Below are 23,516 nucleotides of genomic sequence, written 5' to 3'. Positions count from 1 at the left end.
CAAAAAGAGCTTCAGAAATTTACAGCATGATTTATACTACACCTCAAAATCCATATGACTACTTTCTGAAATTGTGAATTTCTTTTCAAAAAAATAAAAGGCTCTTCATGGGCCCCAAATCAACAATTCAAAACAATTCCACAATAGTTGAAAATAAGCACAAGCTTACATTGCCATCTGGTCAATCCCATGTCCAATTTGAATTTGATTATCTGTACTTCCTTGAAAGTAGCAACAATGATCTTATTGTTTCCATGATGTTTCATGTTCAATTGTTCAGATGTCCTATCATATGAGAAAGAAAATGCAATCTTATGGGCCACCAGGAATCTAAGAAGCTATGCCTCTCAAAGTGCTTTGATATCTTCAATTAATCTTGTAGCAGCTAGAATATGTTTTCAATGATGTGCCTAACTTAACCGTATGACCATATTAAAATAAATTTCCATGTTACTTCAATTTCTACATAAAATGGCATGAGCAGAAAGGATATTAAAAGTCTTGATCACTTCCCCCAGCAACAGGGCAGTTACTGTTCACATTTTACCAAAGAGCTATCCATGTGCCTCGTCTTCCTGGCCAGAAAAAAGCCCCATCTTGTTTAGGTGGTGGGTAGGGAGCCACTGAGATCATAGAAGATGGGCCCCTATCCAAACCCCAAGGGAATGAATTGCAACTGGGCTTGTCCTGTTTTCCTTTGTCTGTGATTGGTCTAGGAGTGGGCATGTGGCCTATTTCTGGCCCTACGAAGCAAAAGGAGAGGTCTGCTGGGAGACTTCTTGAAATTGCTCTTCCTGGAAGGAGGAAAATAAACAAAACAACCACCAAAGGACTTTACAAGAGGAAGCTTTTTATCGCAGCCCCTTCCTACTCTCATTGAATGCAGTTCTGTGAGGACATGATATTTGAAGCTGCAGAAGCTGAGGTGGCAAAAGATGGCAGAACAGAAAAGTAGCCAGAATCTGAGTCCTAGATGACATCACTGCACTGCTGCAACTGCCTTCTCCAGACCTCTTGCCAGGTGAGAAAATTAAATGTCATTATTGCTTAAGCCCCTGGGAGACTAGATTCTGTTACTTGCCAGTGAACGCATCCTAATGCTGCGACCATCTCTTGCACTGAAGTCAACTTGCAAAATTTACAGCACAAACTCTGCCCATGTACGAAGAGAATGTAAAAAAGCATTCCAAACATCTCTTTTGGGAAAATAAATGGATAACACCATTTTTTCTTTTCATTTGAGTTGTCCTGTCTTTGGCAAGTGAAAGCTGAAAAGCAGAATTTTCACATATAAATCAAATTTCTCCATTTCCCTCCTGGCAAGGGATAAGAAACTCTTAGCTCATACATGCTTTCTAATTAGTTAAGAATTGGATTTCAAGCCCTACTCTTACTGTTCGGTTTATTCTGCTTAGTTCATTCAGACGAGAGAATCCTTGAAGGTAAGGTTTAGGGTGTTTAGGGTAGTCAAATGGTTATGAACAATGGTTGTGAATGATGACATATTCCAGCATTTTGGAGCAGCAGCTTAGTCAGCTATCCTCAGAGCCAGTCTGAGGACTCTGGCCAATACCAGTGTTGGTTGTCTAAACAAATTAATTTTTAAAAGTAAGGAATGTGTCTTTTCAGGTCTCTGGGTCCCTGTGGAAACACTGACAAGAACAGGTGGAAGAAATATGTGGTCATTGGTTAAAAACTCTGCAGGGTTCAAAGAAGGGCACTCTTACATCATGTGATGGGTGAGCTGTAGTCATTCTGTGAGGGGAACTCCAGGAGACCGGATCCAACTCACAACCAGCTACAGTGAAGTTATGATATGAGAAGCACTGACTTGGCACAAGACTTGGGAAAGGCAATGAGGCAGCAGGCAAGCTTTAAGGGATGACACTTACCTTGAGGGAGCAAGGACAAGTTGTGATCTTCCCAGTCCTCTCTCCATTTGCAGATCAGCAAGCTTCTGTCAGCAAGGAGGGGTGGACAATGAAACTCTTTGGGTTCAGCCTTGATTGTTTTTTGAGACAGGTGTGGCAAGGGACGGCCAACAAGGTAAGTCATCTTTGGACAAGCCAAGCGCTTTGGGAGACAATCGTTTCTGAAAATAAGTGTTTGTGTCAAACATTCTCTTTGTCGGTAGGAGACTTTTTTGTTGGATCATGTCGTCCTCAGAAAAGAGGTTGCAGAGAAGTTAAGGGAGATGGGATGACTTAGAGTCTCAGTGCTTTGGGGCAATTTATAGACAGCACCGTGTGATCCTGCCATCTCAGGACTTACCCCACTTTGCTAACTCCCTCACTGGGGCCAAGGTTCTGAAAGGAAGAAGGCATGTCTTATTCACTCACCTTTGAGTCTCCAGCACTGATCACAGCACCTGTCACTCAGTAGGCACTCAATAAATGTAAATTGATATGAAACATGACACGAGGTGCCTTTCACAGAACAAAAATTAATTTGTCCTAAAGGCCTCCTGGGATGCAATTTTGAATTTTAGTATGTGTCTACGTTGGGGTTAAGGTTAACGTTTAAGTGTGACAAGAAGGGGTTAGTTTGGCTGAAATAGTTCTTCCTGTGGTGTTAACTGGTAAAATGAAATATAATGTTATTCTAATCTCTTCCAAGCCTTTCCTGATTCAAACACGGAAATGTGTTTCTGCAGATTGCGGCATTTCAGCTAAAAGTTCAACGAGATTAAAAAGGAGAAAGCTTGAGTCATTTGAGTGAATATCGCAAACAGGATTTAGGTATTCATTAAGATAAGGATAAACTGCTAAATTTAGGTTTACTCATGATTAACTTGTTTGATGTATTTCCTTGCAGAATAGTACATGAACTAGATTTTGAATGTGATACAGACACACACCATTTTTTACATACATAGCTTTTAAAATTTAGATGTATTCTATGTGTACAATCCAGAAAGGAGATGAAAGCCTGCCTCCTCTTTTATAAACTTATTTGGAGGGGGAGCTAAATGGAAGCCAAACTTTTGCTGAACTCCAGTTGGAAATGGATTCTGGATACACTGGGGCTGGAGAAGGTTAGGGTTGAGAAGGACAAGAGGCACTGCACAAACACATTCCTGGAAATAAATCTACACAGACTGGTTGACTTGAAAACTGGTTAACCAGAAATTTTGCCCTGTTTGGGGTAAAGCTAGAAACATTGAATCCCAAAATCTGTGAATAACATGCCTAACAGGAAAACTGAAAATTCTGTGTATTTCTTTTCCAAAATTAAATGGCAGCCAATGTTTGCAGGTAAAAAAACAAAACAAACAAACAAAAAACCACAATGGGGAATTAGATTACAGCTGTTTGCTTAAAAATTGTTAACTGATTTTGTTGTTTGTTTAATGGAAACATTTGCATTGTGCATTCCTGTTATTTGAAGAAAAATGGTGAGAATATCACAGTGCAAATGAAGAATACAAGTTTGATAGAACTAATCTAATCTACCTTAGATACACTCCTCATTTGGGAGAACTTATTTAACTGGTAATTTAATTTAGGTGGAGAGGCACTTTAATTGGAGTTGATTACTGTGGGATTTTTATATACTGTACGATGCACTGTTGAGTTACAGCACCACATGACGTAAAGTTGGGTAATTTTAAGTCACTGGATATTTTTATCCCAACTATAATAGAATTTGCTGAAAAAATGCTTATTAACTGAAACTGTTTTCTAGGTTGGATACTATTTGGAAAATCTTTGGGACTATGTCAAAGATGATTGGAAATTTAATAGAGCTAGCAGACCAAAAAACAAAACAAAACAAAACAAAAAGACTTAATTTATTAGGACTGCAGTGGTGATGTGCTGTCACTTCAGGACACTCCATTGCCTGAATCGCAGCAGTGTTGCGAATCATCACTCTGCAGTGAATGGGAATTTTTGGTTTAGAATTTAACAGATTTTCCTGGTCTTTCTCCTAGCGACCGACACAGAAATATGAAAGGATAAAATGATTTCAAAAAAAGCACTTACGTTAACCATTTGGGGGTGAAAATGATGAAAATGTAAAGGCAAATGATGAATTTATCAGAGAATGAAGGAACAGATAGCATATGTATGTAGGAACACAGTAGCTTTAAAATATCAGAAAGATGAGGAAAAGGACAGAGATGCCAAGTGAAGCAGAGGGTTTCTACATTTGTCATCGGCTCTTGCATGTCCCACGTTCCCTTATGTAATAGATCTTTAATGGATGCCCTACTGTCACAGAACCTTTGTAAGACCAGCCTATGCAGAATGCAAAGGAACTAAATAATGGACAGTTAATGTTCTGGCAAAGCAATTTATTATCTTGCTAGGAGCTGGTTTCTCATTGCATTTAGAATAAACTTTAAACAGCTATATCACCTTCCAGGCCTGATATGATCTGGCCCCTGCAAACTTATCTTCATGTCTTCCCACTCCCATCCTCCTTCTTCAAGCTCTAGCTACACTGGCTTTTTTTCATCCTTGGACTTTTAACACTGGTTCTTTCTGCAAGGTCTTTGCACTGCCGTGCTCTCTCTCTCTGGAATGCTTTTCCTTTGGCTGAATTTTTCCATGTAATTGAGGTCTTAGTTCAATTTTAATATCCCCCAACAGATTTCCCATCCTATCTAAAGCAGTCCATGCCCTTCCCTATCCCTAGGTCCTGCTATCACATTACCTAGTTAGATTTCCTTGAAATCTCTTGAAATTCCCTTATTTATTCTTTTGAGTTTTTTTCCGCTTCACCTTCCCCATAGAACATGAGCTCCTCAGTGTCAGGGATCTTCTGTTTCGTTCATTGCTATATCCCCAACACCTAGAATAGAACATGACACATAGTGAGCAATGAATGAATGAGAAAGAGTATAAGACTCACAGTGGAACTGCCTACGAACGAAAGGAACACTGGACACAAAGAAATGGTCTAGGGAAGGAAATCAGGAGGAAGAGGAACAAAGAATGGGGTCTAGGGACTGAGAATTGGCTATAGTGCACAATTTTAGCCCCTATACCATGTTTCTTACATGCATTCCAAGCAGAGGGAATGGCAAGTGCTAAGAGGAAATCTTTCCATCATCACACACAGCTGTTTTTTACTTTGTTGTTGCTAGTCGTTTTGTTTTCAGTGTGTGTTGGGAGTTGGGGGAGGATGGGTGTGAGGGATCCCTGTGTGTTTCTCTCAGGGGAAGGCTGGGTTTTTTCTTTCAGGCTACGGGTGTTGCTGCGTGTTCTTGGGTTTGTCAGTGGAGCACAGACAGGAATACCACACATGGCAGCTCTGCAACTGATTCTAAGACTTTTAGACCAAGAGACAGGAAAGAGTGAAGGAATGATCACCACATTGTACCAGGGGTATACTGGTGAGAGGTAAGATGATTTGGGTGGCAGGGGTGACCCCCAATTTTTTTAACCCAGAAAAAGATGGATAAATGCTCTGACATTGCTGTGATCCAGGGATCTGTGGCCACGGTTGCTTGTGCAGGCAGCAGCCAATACTTCTGAGTGGCCCCCTTGGGACTACAAAACTGTGTGGTGGGGCAGGGAGCCCATACTATTTGCTACATCAGAAAAATCCATTCATGAAAAAGAAAGACAGAGAAGAATAAAAGTCTTCTCAGAAAGCCTTAGTAAAATGGGTGCTTTTATTTTCACAGACATGTCTATGCAAATACACTCAGTCACAAGAGAGAGCTTCTTAAGCCTGATCATAATTTAAACTCTGAAAGGTGAGTGAGCCTGTTAAGAGACCTCCACCCTTCTAGTAACCTATGTCCCTTGATATGGGAAGGATATCTTAGTTCTCTCTAGCCCCTTGCTTAGGATTAAATGAGAGACTTCAGCTTTGGTGTAAAGCTGTCAGCTGCCCTAATCAAGGACAATACACAAAAATTAGACTCCTTATAAGAATAAGGGATTAAATGGAGGAAGATTTAGAAGTGGGTAGGAACAAAAGAGCAGAACTAAGCCTGCATCTGCAGAAAATGTCCAAGGACAGCTGACAGAGTTCAGCTCCATGGGGAAAAGGCATGTTAGTGTGTAGATAGAGAAACTGGACAAGGAGGGATGGCCTTAGCCTTCCATAATGGAGAAGTCAAGGGAAGGGATGACTGCATGCAATAGACAACTGAATTAGAAAGAGCAGAAATGTAAACCAGCAGTGCTTCCCTATCTTGGGCCTGGCTGGCTTAAAGTGGCTCCACTGTCATTGGTCAAAAAACTTTCATGAGGAGATCCAATCACTAATGCAACAAACTCTAATGAGTTCTAAGTTGGAGATGGTTCAGTTCTAAAGCTTGGGGGTACACAGGTCACTGGGAGAGAAGGAATGAAGGAGTAGGATCTGAACATTATAATAAGTCATCTAGTAGCTCTGATCACTTTGGACATTGCTGGGGGATAAATAACAGCTCACTATAACATTACAACACATACTTATATCTGTTTGTTCCCCCAAACTAACATGACAATGTGTTTCTGCCATCTTAGCTTACAGAGACATGATTTAGTCCAGGTTACACTCAGATTTTACAAAAGAGACTTTGACCACATAGATATTCATAAAATTAATCTGGTTAAGAAAAAAGTGCAGGGGCTTGAAGTCAGAAGAGCTCTGTTCCCATTCTGGCTATGCTGCTGTCAGGTTTGTGACCTGGAGAGCAGTTTAGCATCTCTGGGTCTCAAATTGTTCATCTGTAGAGTGTGGGTGATCAACCTTTATGTAATCCCTCTGTGTTGAGTGGGTCTCCAGATGGAAGTTCCCTGTGGGAATTTAAAAGCAAACTGTGGCATCGAAAGAAACTAGACAATTGCTTGAACTCTTGGTCATCATCCGTCCTCATAAAGAAACTTGTTGGTCACTAGTCTGATAGTACTGTTAAAATACCTTTATTTGTAACTTTGGAGAAAAGTAATTTTCAGACTCTGATCTTAGAATAAGCTCATGAGGAGTCTCATTTCCAAGCTGGAGATCATTTCCAGTTTGAATGAACAATTCTTCTTTTTGGCTTGGCTGAAGGTGGCACTAGGTGAAAGCTGAGCTGCACATCCTTCAGAGGTCACAATGAAAAGTCAGTCTTTATTCTAGCATGGCTTGGTCTGGAATAGCTGGTATATAGGTGGCAGCCCCATGCCCTATCTCATACTTTAAACAACATCACCAATATAAGCTTGAGTTGTATATGTTTATTATAGGACAGAAAAGTTTGCCAAATGTCTTCTGTGGACTAAGCACTTGCTAGGCGTTTTACATATATTCTGCCATTTAATCCTCAAGGCAACTTTAACAGGTAAGTATTACTGCCCTCATTTTACAGGTGAAAAAATTGAGACCCAGAGTGACTATATGACCTGCCCAAGGTGGTCACATCATTAGGGCATGGCAGAGATCTGAAATAAAAGTTCAGGTCTTCTGACTTCAGTCCATGCTTTTTTTTTTTTTTTTTTTTTTTTTTTTCTTCTATAACATCATGCTACCTAGAAGAAAAAGAAATGAGGGTAAGCAGTCAGCCAGCAAAGTCAGGAAAAATGATATGCCACTTGTAAAGAGCTCATCCACACTATATCATTCTGAAATGTCCAGTTTTCAAAGAGTCAGAGTAGTACAGAAATGTTCAATGTTAAATCACTACTCAACATAAGCAATCTGACTGTGATGGTTCAGAAGCTCTTCCAGATCTTGTCGTGCCTTAAAGTTCTCATTAACAGTATCAATTATCAGTGCACTACAGATATATAGGAAACGAAAATGCCAGGTAACAGAAAAGCCAGATCACCTGCCTCCAAGATGCTGGGTACTGCACGGCTTTTATCAGTTTTTATTATACCAGGTCAAGGAAACAAATGGAATCTATCTACATGGTCCTGCCTCGTGAGGCATATATTCTAAACATACATCCATTTTCATACCCAATGAGAAAGAACTCAATTCCAAAGGATCTCACCTTTCACAAAATCCTACCCTTAAGATCCTAAAACAGTCATATCACTGTGCACAAGATTTTTGGCAGTCACAAGCTCTATCACAAAGCAGAGCTTAAAAACAGATGGAGAATATAACCAGGGTTCAAATGCACCCTCACTGGGTGTGTCCGACTGCATGAGGCAGTGTGGCTGTGTGGAGGGAGAGGTCCGGACCTGTGGCAAACTGCTGCTCCTGCCAGGAGGCTACCAAAGCCAATGCTCTTGACTTATTCATGTTCCTCAGCTGCCCCAGTGCCTATATCTCTAACAACAGCAAACAGTGAAATACCTGCAGGCAACCACGTCTAAATAAAGAGATCAATATTTGAATCTTCAAGAAGTGGCCAACTTCAGAAAGGCATTTCTTGGCACCCTAGAGGAGACTGGGATGAAAGTTGTACCGGAGACTGGAGAAGAGCCCAATGTGTTTCACGAGGTTCGGCTCCACTACATAGGCCCTCTCTCCCTTGGCCCTCAACAGCGAGTACAGTGCCATGTCCTTGCCAAAGCCCTTGTGGCAGTACACTTGGGACAGGTAGGTGAGGGTCCGGCGGGCCGCAGGTGCAGGGAAGAGCATGGCTGGGGTGCAACACTGAGAGGCAGGAACCACGCTGTACAGGGAAGGACTCAGCCGCCGCAGTTCCAGGAAATAGTGTCGACCCACCAACTCCACCAGACCCATGCTATACAGGGAGAAGAAGAGCATTACAGGCCAGCTAAACCCTGGGCGGCTGGCAAACCTCATGTATATCCAGGTTAGTAAGGGCCCCAGCAACATGCCTACACCAACCCACTCCAGGATCCGCATGGGCTCTGGGTTGATGTAGTGCTGGAGCCTCTCGGGGTGATAGAGCTTGAGATAAAGGGCATCTCTGAGATGTGGCTCAGAGAAGCGAGCCCGCAGAAGATGCTCCAAGACTGGGAAGATCTGCTCTTCTGGAACAGCATCGTCTTCCACCATCAGGACGTAGTCTGGGTTGTAGGTCTGCAGGGATGACTCCAGGCAATAGACATAGTCCTGCTTCTCTTTCTCAAACGAGTTGGTTGAAGGGTCATCACCATAATCATCCTCAGTGCCCTCATAGCGATTGGCCACAGGGACGTACTTGGAGAGCAACTTGGCATCAAAATGGCTCACACTACGCTCCACGTTGCACAGGAAGAGTTGGTGCCCCTCGCACTGGGGGCCACATTGCTGAAGAAGCCGGTGGAACTGGGACACCACCTGCAGGACGTAGTGGAAGCCAGGCTGTCTGTCCACAGTGATGATGGTGATCACCAGCCAGGGCCGGGGCGTGGCCTGCCAGACAATGGGCACTGAGCCATTGGCAGAGGGAAGCTCCTCAAAATAGTGGAGGGCAGCCTCACCCTCTTTCAAGCTTTGCTGCAGGAACTCTTGGCTCATTTGGTTCAGATGCCAATGGCGCAGATAGAAGTAAGAGTGCAGAAGTCGGTGACAGGCCAGGGGGGCCAGCAGGCCAAATGTCACCACTGTTAGGATGAAGAGCTGGACAGCAGTGCTGCCCCAGGAGAGTCGCCGCAGCCTCCGGAGGAGCATGGCAGCTGGAGAGGTTGAAGTGCTCATGAGGTCAACTTTTGTTTATGTCTGGTCCCAAGAAAAAACCATCCTGGAACTCAGGCCAGAGTCATCAGAAATCAAACCTAAAGAGAGAGGAAGTAGGGAATGGTAAGGGTAAGCATTTTTTTAAAAACAAAAAACAAAAACCAAAAAACAAAAAAACAAAGGGCTAAGAACTGAACTCAGCACATATCAAACCAGAAATTATAATTCAAGGCTCTGTAGCTTTTAAGAGACTTTAAAGTATTTTCTGCAGTAAACCGTTCTTTGGTCGTGTCTGCTAACAGCCTCTGGGATGTTTTTATTATTTCTTTTTTTTTGAGATGGAGTCTCGCTCTGTCTCCCAGGCTCGAGTGCAGTGGCCGGATCTCAGCTCACTGTAAGCTCCGCCTCCCAGGTTTATGCCATTCTCCTGCCTCAGCCTCCCGAGTAGCTGGGACTACAGGTGCCCGCCACCTCGCCCGGCTAGTTTTTTTTTTTTTGTATTTTTTAGTAGAGATGGAGTTTCACTGTGTTAGCCAGGATAGTCTGGATCTCCTGATCTCGTGATCCGCCCATCTCGGCCTCCCAAAGTGCTAGGATTACAGGCCTGAGCCACCACGCCCGGCCTATTATTTCTATGAGTAACAAGATCTCAGTGCATCCAACCAAGTCTCCATGCCTAAAGATACTTAGTTAGGTTTACAATGTGCCAGAAAATCTCCAGGTAGGCTGTTAGGATCATTATTCACCAGGTACACAGACAATGGGTTCTTAAAACAGGGGCAAAAAAGCAAGGCTTGGCACAAAGGAAATACACAGATTTAGAGCAAGTTCCAGCATAAGGGCCCAGAAAATACTTGTTGATTAACTGTGCATATAGCAATTTCCAAAAAAAAAACTTGTCCAACAAGAGAAGGAATACTTAGGATTCTCTGAAATATCTTTGTTATTTAATGTCGTTTTCCATTCATATGTTTCTAATCTCACGCAACTATACTTAACATTGCATATTAATTTAATCCTGATTGTTCTCCCATTTTATTTTTGTAGATCGTGGGAACCGATGAGAGGAAGTATCTCCCATAAGCAAGCAAACTCTAGAGCCCTAGGCTTGGGGAGGGAGGAAACATCTGGAGGAAGATCCATGAGTAGCTGTTCAATGAAGAGGGGTTGGGGTGGGGCAGGGAAAGGCAGAGGTGAATATGGAAGAGACAGTTGTCCTCAGTTTGGTCCAGGAAAAAATGCTGTGTGATGTAATGATTCAGAGCATGGGCCTGAGGCCAGGCTCATGTTGGTATGAATCCTAGCTCTACCTCTCACTTGTTGGGAAGTCAGTTTACCTCTCTATATCTTATATTTCTCAGCTCTAAAATGGAAATAATAGGCCGGGCGCGGTGGCTCAAGCCTGTAATCCCAGCACTTAGGGAGGCCGAGACGGGCGGATCACGAGGTCAGGAGATCGAGTCCATCCTGGCTAACACGGTGAAACCCCGTCTCTACTAAAAATACAAAAAACTAGCCGGGCGAGGTGGCGGGTGCCTGTAGTCCCAGCTACTCAGGAGGCTGAGGCAGGAGAATGGCGTGAGCCCGGGAGGCAGAGCTTGCAGTGAGCTGAGCTCCGGCCACTGCACTCCAGCCTGGGCGACAGAGTGAGACTCCGTCTCAAAAAAAAAATAAATAAATAAATAAAATGGAAATAATAATATCTATCTCTTAGGGTTACTGTGAATATAAAATACGTTAGAAAGCAAAATAATGCAGAGTAAAAATGCCATTATAATCTAACCATATGTTCAAACTCATAATAATATTTCAGAAGTAAGCAGGTCTGATGTTCTGATGGAAAACAGACTACTGCCAAAAAACAGAATTAAAAGGACAAAGCCAGTCCTTTGCTAGTAGGGTCAATGCAAAACTAAATGGTGTCTGCAGTACAGAAAGTAAATCTCCTGCCTCAGAAGCATAATAAGGTTTATACACATTTGGAGGAAAACTGTGTAGTTTGTGAGTTATTGCAAAGGGAGGATTGCCCAGGAACCATATGAGGTTGCTGTGGAGCAGACTCAGCCAGTGCTCTCATATCCATGCTCTCCCCTTGGGCACACAGAAAGACCTCATTTCCTAGCTTGCCTTCTCCAGGTGGAGTCATGTGACTAGGGCTTGTCAGCAAAGTGACAGGGGTGACACCTGGGACAAGGTAGTTGAGAACAGATGTGCCATTTCGACTTTATCTTTCCCCGTCTGCCAGCTGAATGGAGAGCCCTGGTGGATCTAGAGGAGGGTACAGTCACCAGATGGCAGAAGCCTGGGTCCTTGAATCCTGTACATACATATCCCAGTTTTGGGACTGCATGGAACAGATGTCCCTCCCACTGCCCATCTCCCAGTACCCTCCCAAACTAGAGTGGACTGTGTTGTGAGCAATACATAAACCACTGTGTCTAGACACCAATAATTTTTGGACTTTATTACAGCAGTTAGCCTCTACAGTTGTATAGAATATCAAATGTCTATAGTACAGTGACATGGTAATTTCTCAAGTAGAGAAACAAGTTTCATTTCAGCCACAGAAGCAGATTGTACTATGGGACTCAAAGGTAAGACAGACAATCCTAGTACTAAGAGATCAGGATAGTACCCAAAGAGGGAATAAAGCAAAGAGAGGTTTGAATAGTATGCAACCCCAGTCTTGCTGGTTTGTGAACGTCCAGTATATTGCAGACTGGTTGGTTCTTCCTCTGCTCTGCTCAGGGCAATGGAGTTAACAAATCATGTGGTTGCACATCCACGTGGTCTCACCAGTTCCACATCACTACTAATGGAAGCCAATACAAGAATTGGGCTGAGCTCACACTCCTGCAGTATTGGCTTTGGAAAAGGAGGCATTCAAGTGGCTTTCTGCTCAGACTATTATCCCTGCCTTTGCTATTACCACAAGGGAGCTGGATCAATCTAGAGGAGGGAACTAGAGACAATGAGATAGGGCAGGCAGTTTGGAAAATGCCAGGCACATAGTAAGGACTATCACTTACTATGATATGTCACAGAGGAAAGAAATGGGAACACCTAGTACTAACATCAAGATAACCTTGGGTCCCAGGGAATTTATGCTACTGGGTACAATAAAATCATTAACATCTCACATAGTCCTTCACTTTAAAATTATGTCTGTGAGACTGCTGTTCCACTGACAATAAGGAAAAGAGAGGGATTCGGTTCAGAGGACACATGGTCCCTGCCTATATTAATCAGCTTTGCTGGGGTGATTAACAGTCTCAAATCTTCATAACTTAAAGTAATAACATGTATTTCTTGCATACGGGTTTGTGGATAGCTGTGGCTCAGTTGGGGTGAGCTCCAGAATGTAGGTCAGAATTAGTTCATGCCACATGCCCCTCCTTCTAGATTTAGCTGCAGAAGAAACAGTCACCTGGGGTGTGTTCCTATGTTGCCTGGAAGCTGCACAAGAGGCCAAGTCAAAACATGCAGGTACATTTACATCCTTGTTTCAGTGTGTCACAAATCAAGTCTACTCATCATCCATTGGCCAAAACAATGGGACAGGAAGATTTACTCCTCCCACAGAGCAGAAGGAGGGGAAAGTGAAGATTCAATAGAAAAAAAAAAGCAACAGGCCGATTTCTAAATCCTGAGGAGAAAAGAAAGCATCTAGCAATCTGCTCAGAGAGTATGGAAATTTTTTTAGAATGCTCACAGGGCTTAAGACCCAGCCCCCAACCCCAATCATTACACACTGCACGAATAAGGACAGGCTTCAGTAATGATCCCAAAAATCTCAGTGGGTTATAAGAACAAGGATTTAATTCTTGCTCATATTACTTGTCCTTTATAGGTCAATTGTGCCTCTGTTGCCTGCTGTTTGTACTCTAGGACCCAGGCAGATAGAACTGTTTTTTTTTGTTTTGTTTTGTTTTAACATTGCTGGTTTTGTGGTAGAGAGAAAAAAGGGGAATAGTGCACCACAAGCGGGCTCTCAAAGCTGCTTCTCAAAAGTGACACAGATCACTTCCACCCACATTTCACTGACTGGAACAAGTCACATAATAACTTAAGTTCAACAGAGCAGTTATGTCATTTTCCTGCAAGAAGGGAGTGCCAAAAGATACATGGCCACACCTGAAGCCAATGACTGGAGAAATCTATGTATTCCAGGGAGAGGCAGAAAATCTACTCCAGGGAGGGGCAGAAATGTACTCCAGGGAGGGGCATTTTGAACAATAATGCAATCTACCACACCCACCTAGGACACAGGAGCTGGGATCAGATCCTTTATTCAAGATTAGATGACTGCTTTGCTGAAAATCCAACCACATTGAGTTATAGAGTCATTCAGGAGTATGTTCTTGTTTATTTTTTAAAATATTTTCTTAGAAGATTTAACCGATTGTTGCACAGTAGGCTGTGGTGTCCAATGGCACCTATAATGTATTTCACCTTACTGATCTGGTTTTAAGAAGAATGAATAGCTGGATGTGGTGGCTCAAGCCTGTAATCCCAGCACTTTAGGAGGCTGAGGCAGGTGGATGGCTTGAACCTAGGAGATTCAGACCAGCCTGGGCAACATGGCAAAACCCAGACTCAACAAAAGATACAAAAATTAGCCAGGCATGGTAGCATGTTCCTGTAGTCCTAGCTACTCAGGAGGCTGAGGCAGAAGGATTGCCTGAGCCCCAGCAGGTTGAGGCTGCAGTGAGCCACGATCGTACGACTGCACTCCAGCCTGGGTGACAGAGAAAAACCCTGTCTCAAACAAAGCAAACAAACAAACAAACAAAAAGATAAAAGATAAATAGCCTTAGGGGAACAGATATAAAAACAGAGGACTTTTCACTGCTAGTTTGGGGAAGGAGTTTTTTTTTTTTTACTCCCAGCCCAATCATAAGGGTGAGACAAGAGGGCTATGTCTGTTACCACTCTGATTGTTTTTTTCCGGAATTCCAGTTGCCCATGATGTCACAGGCTGAGGCCCACGCTCCAGAGACACTGTGAACTAACTGGCATCTCTGAGCTGACCTACTAACGATTGCACCATTACAGCTCCAATTCTACAGAACGATACATACCCAGTTCTTACCTATGCTTTGCATGTGCTCTTTGAAACACAGCCCTTCCCTAAACAGAATTCTTTACCTGTTACCATGTCTAGAGTGTAGGGCTCAGGGAAGACAGTAAAGGCCACAGACTCTGAGAAATGAACATGAACTAGGGCTTAGATGAATAAATGGAGCGACAACAACAGTTACATTTTAGTGCAACTTCTGAAAATTAAACTAAAGGATCCACGGGTGTGGGAGACACAATACCAGGGTGTGAGTCAGGGGATGAGTGCTCAAGAATGTTCTATGTTTCCCAAATCCACTATATGTATGGTACCACCACTTTCCCAGGCAACTCAGTCTAAAACACTAGTTAGTTCTAACTTCTCACCTCCATGCACTCACTTCCTAATCCCACCTCTACAGCCTCTTTTATTATGCCTCTCTTTTCCTCTTTTCCCCTCCCCTTCCCCTTGTCAAGCCTTCCTGCCTGCCACACTCTAGTTCCTCCTCCGCACCTCCAAGCCAGCTGATTGCAATAGGCTCCTAACAGAGCTTCTGACCTCCAGAATGAGCAACACAAGCCAAAAGATCTGGGTCCAGTTCTCGTCCTAACGCTCACTAATTCGATCAATTTATATTAAAAAAATCATTTATCTCTCTGAGCCTATTTTATTTCTCTGTGAAATAGGAAAATAAAAGATACTTCAGCTGGGCACAGTGGCTCACGCTGGTAATCCCAGCACTTTGGGAGGCCGACGCGGGCGGATCATGAGGTCAGGTGATTGAGACCATCCTGGCCAACATGGTGAAACCCCGTCTCTACTAAAAATACAAAAATTAGCTGGGCGTGGTGGCACGTGCCTGTAATCCCAGCTACTCAGGAGACTGAGGCAGAAGAATCGCTTGAACCAGGCAGTCAGAGGTTGCAGTGAGCTGAGATTGTGCTACTGCACTCCAGCTTGGCAACACAGTGAGACTGTGTCTCAAAAAAAAAAAAAAAAAAAAAAAGCCATTGTGACGATGAAGAGACAATAGCTATGATAGCCCTTTGTCAGCGTAGGACACTGTGCAGATGATGGTGATGTTTTACCTGATCAGCATCCATCTGATACTCTGAAGCATAAGTCAGAACATGGCACTCTTTTCTGTAAAACTATTCAATGATTCCCCCATGACTATAGAATGAAGTTCAAATTATTTGCCAACATTCTTCACAATCCAGTTCCAACTATCTTTCCAGCTGCATTTCTGCTCCTCACACTGTCTAACTCAACCAAGAATCAGTTCAAAAGGTACCTCTTCCAAAAGCCAACCCTGACCTCTCCAACCAGAAAGAATCTCTTTTTTCCCCTTAAGTACTGGGGCCCTTTCTATGAACTTTTCCTCCAGGGCATTCATTTGTCACTTTCTACTTCAGACTCATCTATTTATAGCTACCGCTTGTTAAGGCCATACTACATATAGCATGGAATTAATCCCATTTAGTTGAAAAAAACTGATGCTACCAAGTTGCAAGCAGGAAATTCAAGCACAAGGATAAATTTCAAAGCTCATGTTTTTCCATGATGCCTGTTGTCTTCCATGGCCTTGTTTATGGCCCTTGACTTATGATCTGATTGGACTTTTAAATCTCTTTTGAGTAGATGTAGTCTGATTTATCTTTGGTATCCCTCACAGACCCAGCATAGAACTATGCATAAAAGACACTCAATGCTTGTTGAGCAAATAAATAGCCTCTTTGACCTCTATGGGTCTCAGGTCCTCAGCTATAAAATTGGTAGTATCAAAGAGCTGGTCATATACTGTGTAGAGATGGACTTATTTGTAAATGTTTGTGGAGCACTTACGTGCCAGGCACTGTTCTAAGCATTTCATCTATCGATCCTCATAAAAAGCCTATGAGAAGTATGACTACTAAGCCCATTTTATACTTTAAAAAACTAAGCTTTTAAGCAGGTGGCAAAACTTGAACCCAGGCAGACTGTGTCCGGAACCCATGTTCTCAACCAATATGCATGACTGCCTGCACAAATTTGGAGCCCAGGAAAATCAACTGAAAAACCATTAGAAATGGCAATAGACTTTCAAAACATGGTTGGTACCAGAATTAATATGTAAAAATAATATATAATATACATAGCAAGTATATATACACAGGTACTATATATATGCATTACATGTTCATATCTGTACCTATATTATAATGATTGCTTTCATGTAAACAATCACCAGTGAACTAAGGGAATAAAAAATCCCAATCAAAAGGGAAAAAATAACCCAAATACCTAGAAATAAATTTCAGAAATATGCAGAATATATACATATACTACAAAATTCTACCAAAGGGTATTTAAAAAGTCATTAATAAACAGAAAAATAATGCTCAGGTGAAAAGACTTGGTACTAGAGATCCCTTTCTCCATAATTAATCTCTATATTTAACATCTGAATTTAATTTACTTCAAGAGGGAGTGGCACAGTTCAACAACTAGGCACTTTCATATAAATTGGTGCAGTTTTTGGAGGAAATGTTGGGGTGCTGGGGCAGTATCTATAAACATTTTATATGTGCATCCCCTTTGACATAACGATCCTACTTCTAGGAATCTACTCTGCAGAAATGCCAACACATGCTACCAAAGATGGATGAGAAATGTTCATTGCTGTTTTGTTTGTAGTAGAAAGAAAAAGAGAGAAAGAGGGGGAGAGGAATAGAGGGAGAAAGGGAAGAAAGGAAGGACGGAAGAGAAAGGAAAGAAAGAAAGAAAGAGAGAGAGAGAGAGAGAGTGAGGAAGAGGGTGGGAGGGAGAAAGGAAGAAAGGAAGAACTGCAGGCAAATGAAATACCTAGCAAAGGGAACAGATTTTTAGAGAATCATAAAAGGGTATGCTGTGAACATGTTAAGAAGAACGAGAAAGGTTTAAATATGTTGACATAAAAGAAATCCTAGCTAGGGTTGTGCTTTGGACTGAACGTTTGTCCTCCTCCTCCCCAGCCACAATCCGTGTTATAAATCCTAATCTCCAATGTGATGGTATTCAAAGACAGGGTCTTTGGAAGGTAATCAGGTCATAAGGGTGCAGACATCAGTAATGCATGCTCTTTGTTAGTGCCCTTATAAGAAAAGACAGGAGAGATCACTTCTTTTCTCTGCTCTCTCACATGTAAACCAGGAAGAGGGCCCTCACCAAAACTTGACCACACTGGCACCCTGATCTGGAACTTCCAGCTTCCAGAAGTTTGAGAAATAAATGTGTCTGTTGTTTAAGCCACCTACTCTTTGAGAATGTGTTACAGCAACTCAAGTAGACTAAGACCAAAAGGGAGAAATGCGAACTATGTCAGTGCAAATTACAGAAAAATGTGCAGAGATATGACCATTTTATTTTTAATGTGGAGTATAATTTAGTGAAGGAGAAACGAAGGGTATGGGGATGGCAATTTCCTGTTTTGATATCTACACTTCTGCAAAGAGCATTACTTTTATAATCATAATTAAGCATTCGATTGAACACTGAGTCTTGTGTTAGACACTGGGAAGTTGAACATGACAGGGCACCTGTTAAGTCCATTTTTTTATTCGTGATTTAAATTGCTATAGCTATAACATATTAAATTACATATATGTATCTGTTTGTGGATTTTGGCAGCTGTCTCTCCCTGCATTGTGGTGCCAGTGCCATGTCATTTTCATTATGAAAGCTTTATAACAGGTTTTACTATCTGGCTAGGCAGATTGTCTCTCATTACCCAGCATCATAATTTTCTAGGCCTTTACAAATTAATTTTATTGAGGTACAGTTTACATACAATACAATGCACCGCTTAAATATATATTTTGATGAGTTTTGTCAAATTTATATTCCCCTATAACCATCAAAATAAAAAATAGACCAAAATATCCAAAAGATCATTTGGAATTAGAACTAGTAAAAATTAACAGAAAATACTCGCTATAGTGCAACATGTGACAAAGAATTACTACTTTAATATGTAATACACATAAAGTGCTTAAAAACCAGGAAGAGAAAGATACTTAACTGAAAAATGGGAAGAAGAATTAACAATCAACTCACCTACAGAAATGCAAAAGGCTACTACACAGAGGAAAAAGTGTTAATTTCTACCGGTAATCAAAGACATGCAAATTAAGACAAGATACCATTTCTTGGTCCACACTTTTGATTCAAAACTTCAAATGTGTATACATAGAGAAAATTTTAAGATATGCAGAAAATCTAAACCATCTAGAAGTTGAAGTTTTAAGTTATTTTTATTTTGTTTCTCCTTTGGAGTTTTGTTTCCTGGATGTTTTCTAATAAGGGTATCCTTACAACATTCTGATAATTCTAATAATGTTAGTTTTCTCTTCTCACCTCATAAAGTACCTAGTGCAGTGCATTCTAGAAATTCAACCCTAAAGAAAAGCTATTTCCCTTAAAAGGATTAGTTTTCTTGGAGAAACACACACATGCACGCGCACACACACCTGCATGTATTGCTAATGGTCCGCATGGTGAGATCATCATTGGAGCCGCCCTGCGGTCCCCCGGAGAGAGCGTGGGTCGAGCAGAGGATGCGGGTCACAACGACCCTGCAGGAGCTCATGCCCCAAGACACCCTGAGCGCAGTGCGACACTGGCGACGCCCGAGCCAAGGGCCAGAAAGAGGGTGAGACACGCCCAGGTGGACTTAATTAACCCTTCCTCTTGGAAAAAGAATGGGGGACGATGTCCAGGGCACTGGATCTAGTGTCTGTCGCTGACCTTGGGCAGTCCCTGCCACGCTTGAGCCTCAGTTTCCCACCCGTAGGCCGAGCTGACCGTCTCCATCGCTGCGCTTCTTCCCTTCTGCTGTTTTTTCCCGGTGCTGGGAAGGACGCCTTCCTCTGCCCAGTCGCCCTCCCCCAGCCCTTGGCTGCGAGGTCGCCCGCAGAAACCCAACACTGCGGCCGCGCTCTCGGCGCGCCAGGCGAACCTAAGGTGTGGACGCGCTGCGAGGGTCCTCTGCTTGCGGGCGGCCATTAGGCGCCAGGCCCCTTGGCGCTTCGGCCCTGCTAGGCTCGGCGAGGGTCTTACCCAGACTGGCACGCGCCCCGCTCGCGTCCTTCTGTTGGCCTGTCAGCGCAGCTGGTGCAGGCGAGGGCCAGGGAGGCGCCCCCGCTGCACTCAACCATCCCCGCACTGACGCGGGCGCCTGCCGCGCCGGGGACCCTGCGGGACCTCGCAATCCTCCGGCAGGAAGCGGTCGGAGCTCCGGGCAGGGCCGCTAGGCAACCCGCCTGCCCGAGGCGCACTGCCAGGGGCACAGGCCCTCTGCGACGCCTCTCCCCAACCCCCAGCTGCCCTGCTTGTGCCAGCTGTGGCCACCCCTAATCCTTGTCCCCGCGCTCTGGTGTCTCTCCAGGGCTCCGACCACCGCGCCAAAAGGGCTGAGCAGATCGTGCGCAACAGAAACCTACCGGGTTGGGGCGATCAGCTCGGTCCCCTGCGCGCGCCGAGGGCCGCCTTTAGTATCGCCCAGGCTGGCTAGCTCATCCCGGTGGAGGCGCCATCGCCGGGGCCCGGAAGGAGCGGGCGCAGCGCGGTTTGGGTGTGCGCCCGAGCCTCACCTCCTCCCGCCTCGCAGCTCGGGCGCAGGGCTCCCCTTGCTCAGGCGGGCCATGTGACCCGCGAGCTGCGGAGCGACCGCAGCCCCCAAAGCCGGCTTGGGGAAAAAGGACGGCAAAAGGCGCCAACTGATGGGCAGCCAGGGAAAAGCAGGAGTCGCCCCCAAGTCACGCAAACAGGAAGCCTGTTTCTTTTGTGAGGGAACTAGAAGCCAGCATTATATTTCATCAGGTGGGTACACAGAGACTTATTCACACCAATGGAACGACATCTCTCAATGCGTGAGAAAGCTATTACTTTGGGTCTTGAATTTTTTCAGTCTTCTCAAAACCCTCAATTTAAACACAAATGGCCACGAGAGACAAAACGCCTGAGGTATGGGAAGGTATGCACATTGAGAACAATCCCGGCAAAGCAAACAGGAAAAAGATATAGAATGATCCGGGGAAGGAAAAATGTGGAGGACAAAAGAAAACGAACAGCTTCCTGCATTCCACCCTGGACTTTCCCTTCTGAATGGGTTTTCACCACACAGTTGTACGGCCTTACCCAGTGCTTCTAATCTTAGGTTTGCCTGTCTAAGCCACAGGTTAGCAACTACAGCTTGCTGCCTGTTCTTGTACAGCCCACAAGCTAAGAATGTTTTTTTGTGACATTTCAGGGTTAAAAATGGAAGAATATTTCAGAGATATGAAAATTATATGAATTCAAAATTTGGTGATCATAAACAAAGTTTTATTGCAACATGGTCATCATTTACATATTGTCTATGGCTGCTACCATGCAAGAACAGCAGAGTTGGACAGTTGTGACAGAGACCTTATGACCCACAAAGCCTAAAATATTTACTGCCTGATTTGCCAACACTTGTTCTAAAAGGTCTGTTCAGTGGTCACAAGATAAAGCATTAAAGCCAGTAAATGCTCATATGATTTCTTCTTGTGTGAGTAAAATTGATACTAGATATTAACTTCCTTTAGAACCTTACAAACATCCACCTGAGCATCCATTCATCTTCTACTCTTTCAGCCAGCATTTACTGAAGAATGGTTCTGGCATAGTGCCAACACTGTAGATGACAATGAAGTAAGAATGAGGTGTGGATCCTGCACTCAAGGAATTTGTCATTAGGAATGTCGGAAAGTCTATATGTGAGGCTGGGTAGTATGAGAGCTGGATATAGCACAGGGAAGGTAGTTTCATTTCCTGAGAGAAAAACTGGGAGTCTGATACTCTGAAATTGGAGGATTGTAACCAACCTGGGTCGAATTCAATTCATGTCATTAATTCAATTCATGTCATTGGCTCAGTTCTGGAATCTAATCTATTTACTGGCTCTGACAAATTAACTCCTCTGTGCCTCAATGTTCTCATCTATGTATTGGGAACAGTAATATTTCCCTCATAGGTTTGTTGAGAGGTTTGCATGACATAATGTATATAAAGTGCTTAGCATTCTACCTGCCAAAATATCTAGCTTTCTCTAAATGGTTGGCAGTTATTCACTTGTTTAACAAAAATTCGTTGAGTACCTATTATAATGTTCCAGGCAATGTCTGCACTGTCCAATCTCATGGTCACTAGTCACATGTAACTACTTAAATTTTAATTAATTAAAAATTAAATAAAATGTAACAATCAGTCCCTCAGTAGCACTAGCCACATTTGAAATGCTCAATATCTACATGTGGTTAGTGCTACTGTTTTGTAGTACAGCTATAGAACATCCCATCATCACCGAAAGTTCTATGAGATAGTGCCTTTCTAGAGAGTAGGGATTCAGCTATGAATAAAATGAAATCTCTGCCTTTAGGGAGCTTACATTTGGGTGGACAATAGATAATAAACAAATAAATGCATACTATATCAGGTATTGATAAATATTTTAAATAGTAAAATCAAACACTTTCATAGTACTTTCTATGGCTGATACTGTCCTGAGTGCTTTTTATTAACTCTTAATCACTGCAATAACCCCATGAGACAGGTAAGCTAAGTAACTTACCCAAAGTCAAACTGCTAGATAGAGGAAAAGCCAAAATCCAAACCCATGAAATCTGGCTTCAGCGTTCCTTCTCTTAATCAACATATTATATTTCTTCTCAAAGCAAAGCAAAAATAGAAAAAAAAAAAAAAGAAGAAGAATAAAATAAGAGGTTAGAGACTAGTAAAGAGCACTATTACAATTATTATAGTAAACATCTTAACCTCCATGCAAGTAGGGTGTTTTATCGGTTAGGCTTGGGTCAGAAATAACACACTACAACAGGATAATGAAAAAAATCTATTCTCAAAGGTGTGGGTGAAATCAAAGAAAACCAATAAGGCACAGTGCAGTGCATACCCTAGGGCTTGATACCAAGGAACTATTACGAATCCTGGGTCTGATAAGCAAAGTAAGGAAACAGTTATTAAAACAACAAAAGAATAATTGTGATAAGGGAGACATCCTATGGGACCTGTCACTAATAGAATGAGGCAGTGAACCTATGGTGACCCATCAGGGAAAGAGCCAGGAGAGTAAACATAACTCTACTTTCTTCCTGCCATCTTATCTCCTGCTAGTGTCTGCCATTGGCTGAACCCAACCAGAAATCAGAGGGCAAGAGAGCCCTTGATGTAATCCATATAGCTCAAATTCACAGGACACAGAGCTGATTGGATGATCAGGAGGCATAAACAGAAGATATGCAGTAAAGTCTATTCCTTCTTGCTCTGAACATCTTCTCTTGTACTTTTTTTCATATAAAAATTGAACACACCTTTTGGGACACACAAAAAGTTCCAGTAACTGTGGTATTGAACATATCCCTGAGATATAAAATATTAATCATTACTATTACCCTTCCTAATGGGAAGAGTGGGGATGGAGGACAAACAATATGAAATGTAACTGTTAGAATCCCTACTTCTATGGTTGGTCATGAAATTTAAGTTGGGAATCATGGCTTTCTTCTTCCACTACCCATTGCGTGTTCCCTTTCTCTCTGCCAGCACTTCACTGTATGAGCCTCTTTACAGAGTGACCCAAACTTTTTTATTTTATTTTATTATTTCTTTTTTGAGACACAGTCTCAGTCTTTCACCCAGGCTGGAGTGCAGTGACTCAATCTCAGCTCACTGCAACCTTCGCCTCCCAAGTTATAGCAATTCTCCTGCCTCAGCCTCCCCAGTAGCTGAGATTACAGGCACGTACCACCACGCCCAGTTAATTTTTGTTTGTTTGTTTGTTTGTTTGTTTTTGAGACGGAGTCTCGCTCTGTCGCCCAGGCTGGAGTGTAGTGGCCGGATCTCGGCTCACTGCAAGCTCCGCCTCCCGGGTTCACGCCATTCTCCTGCCTCAGCCTCC

The 23,516-nt window shown here is 42.9% G+C and overlaps 1 protein-coding gene across 3 annotated transcripts; it reads right to left on the bottom strand.

Moving 5' to 3' along the window:
• Positions 1-5,599: 5,599 nt before the first annotated feature.
• TMEM246 (transmembrane protein 246) lies at positions 5,600-20,293 on the bottom strand. 3 transcript variants are annotated; one of them, XM_025360398.1, is made up of 3 exons: positions 20,020-20,293; positions 13,760-13,814; positions 5,601-9,599 (listed from the first exon to the last, which is right to left on the bottom strand). In XM_025360398.1, exon 3 carries the CDS (start codon positions 9,520-9,522, stop codon positions 8,311-8,313), a length of 1,212 nt encoding a protein of 403 aa, XP_025216183.1. In that variant the 5' UTR covers positions 9,523-9,599; positions 13,760-13,814; positions 20,020-20,293; the 3' UTR covers positions 5,601-8,310. The 3 variants fall into 3 exon arrangements, with proteins under 3 accessions (XP_025216182.1, XP_025216183.1, XP_025216184.1); XM_025360397.1 differs by lacking the exon at positions 13,760-13,814 and having other exon boundaries at positions 5,600-9,599; XM_025360399.1 differs by lacking the exons at positions 13,760-13,814; positions 20,020-20,293 and adding an exon at positions 19,637-19,902.
• Positions 20,294-23,516: the final 3,223 nt, after the last annotated feature.

Source organism: Theropithecus gelada, chromosome 15 (genome assembly GCF_003255815.1).
Source record: "Theropithecus gelada isolate Dixy chromosome 15, Tgel_1.0, whole genome shotgun sequence".
NCBI classification, from domain to species: domain Eukaryota; kingdom Metazoa; phylum Chordata; class Mammalia; order Primates; family Cercopithecidae; genus Theropithecus; species Theropithecus gelada.
This window is presented reverse-complemented; position numbering and strand designations above follow the sequence as displayed.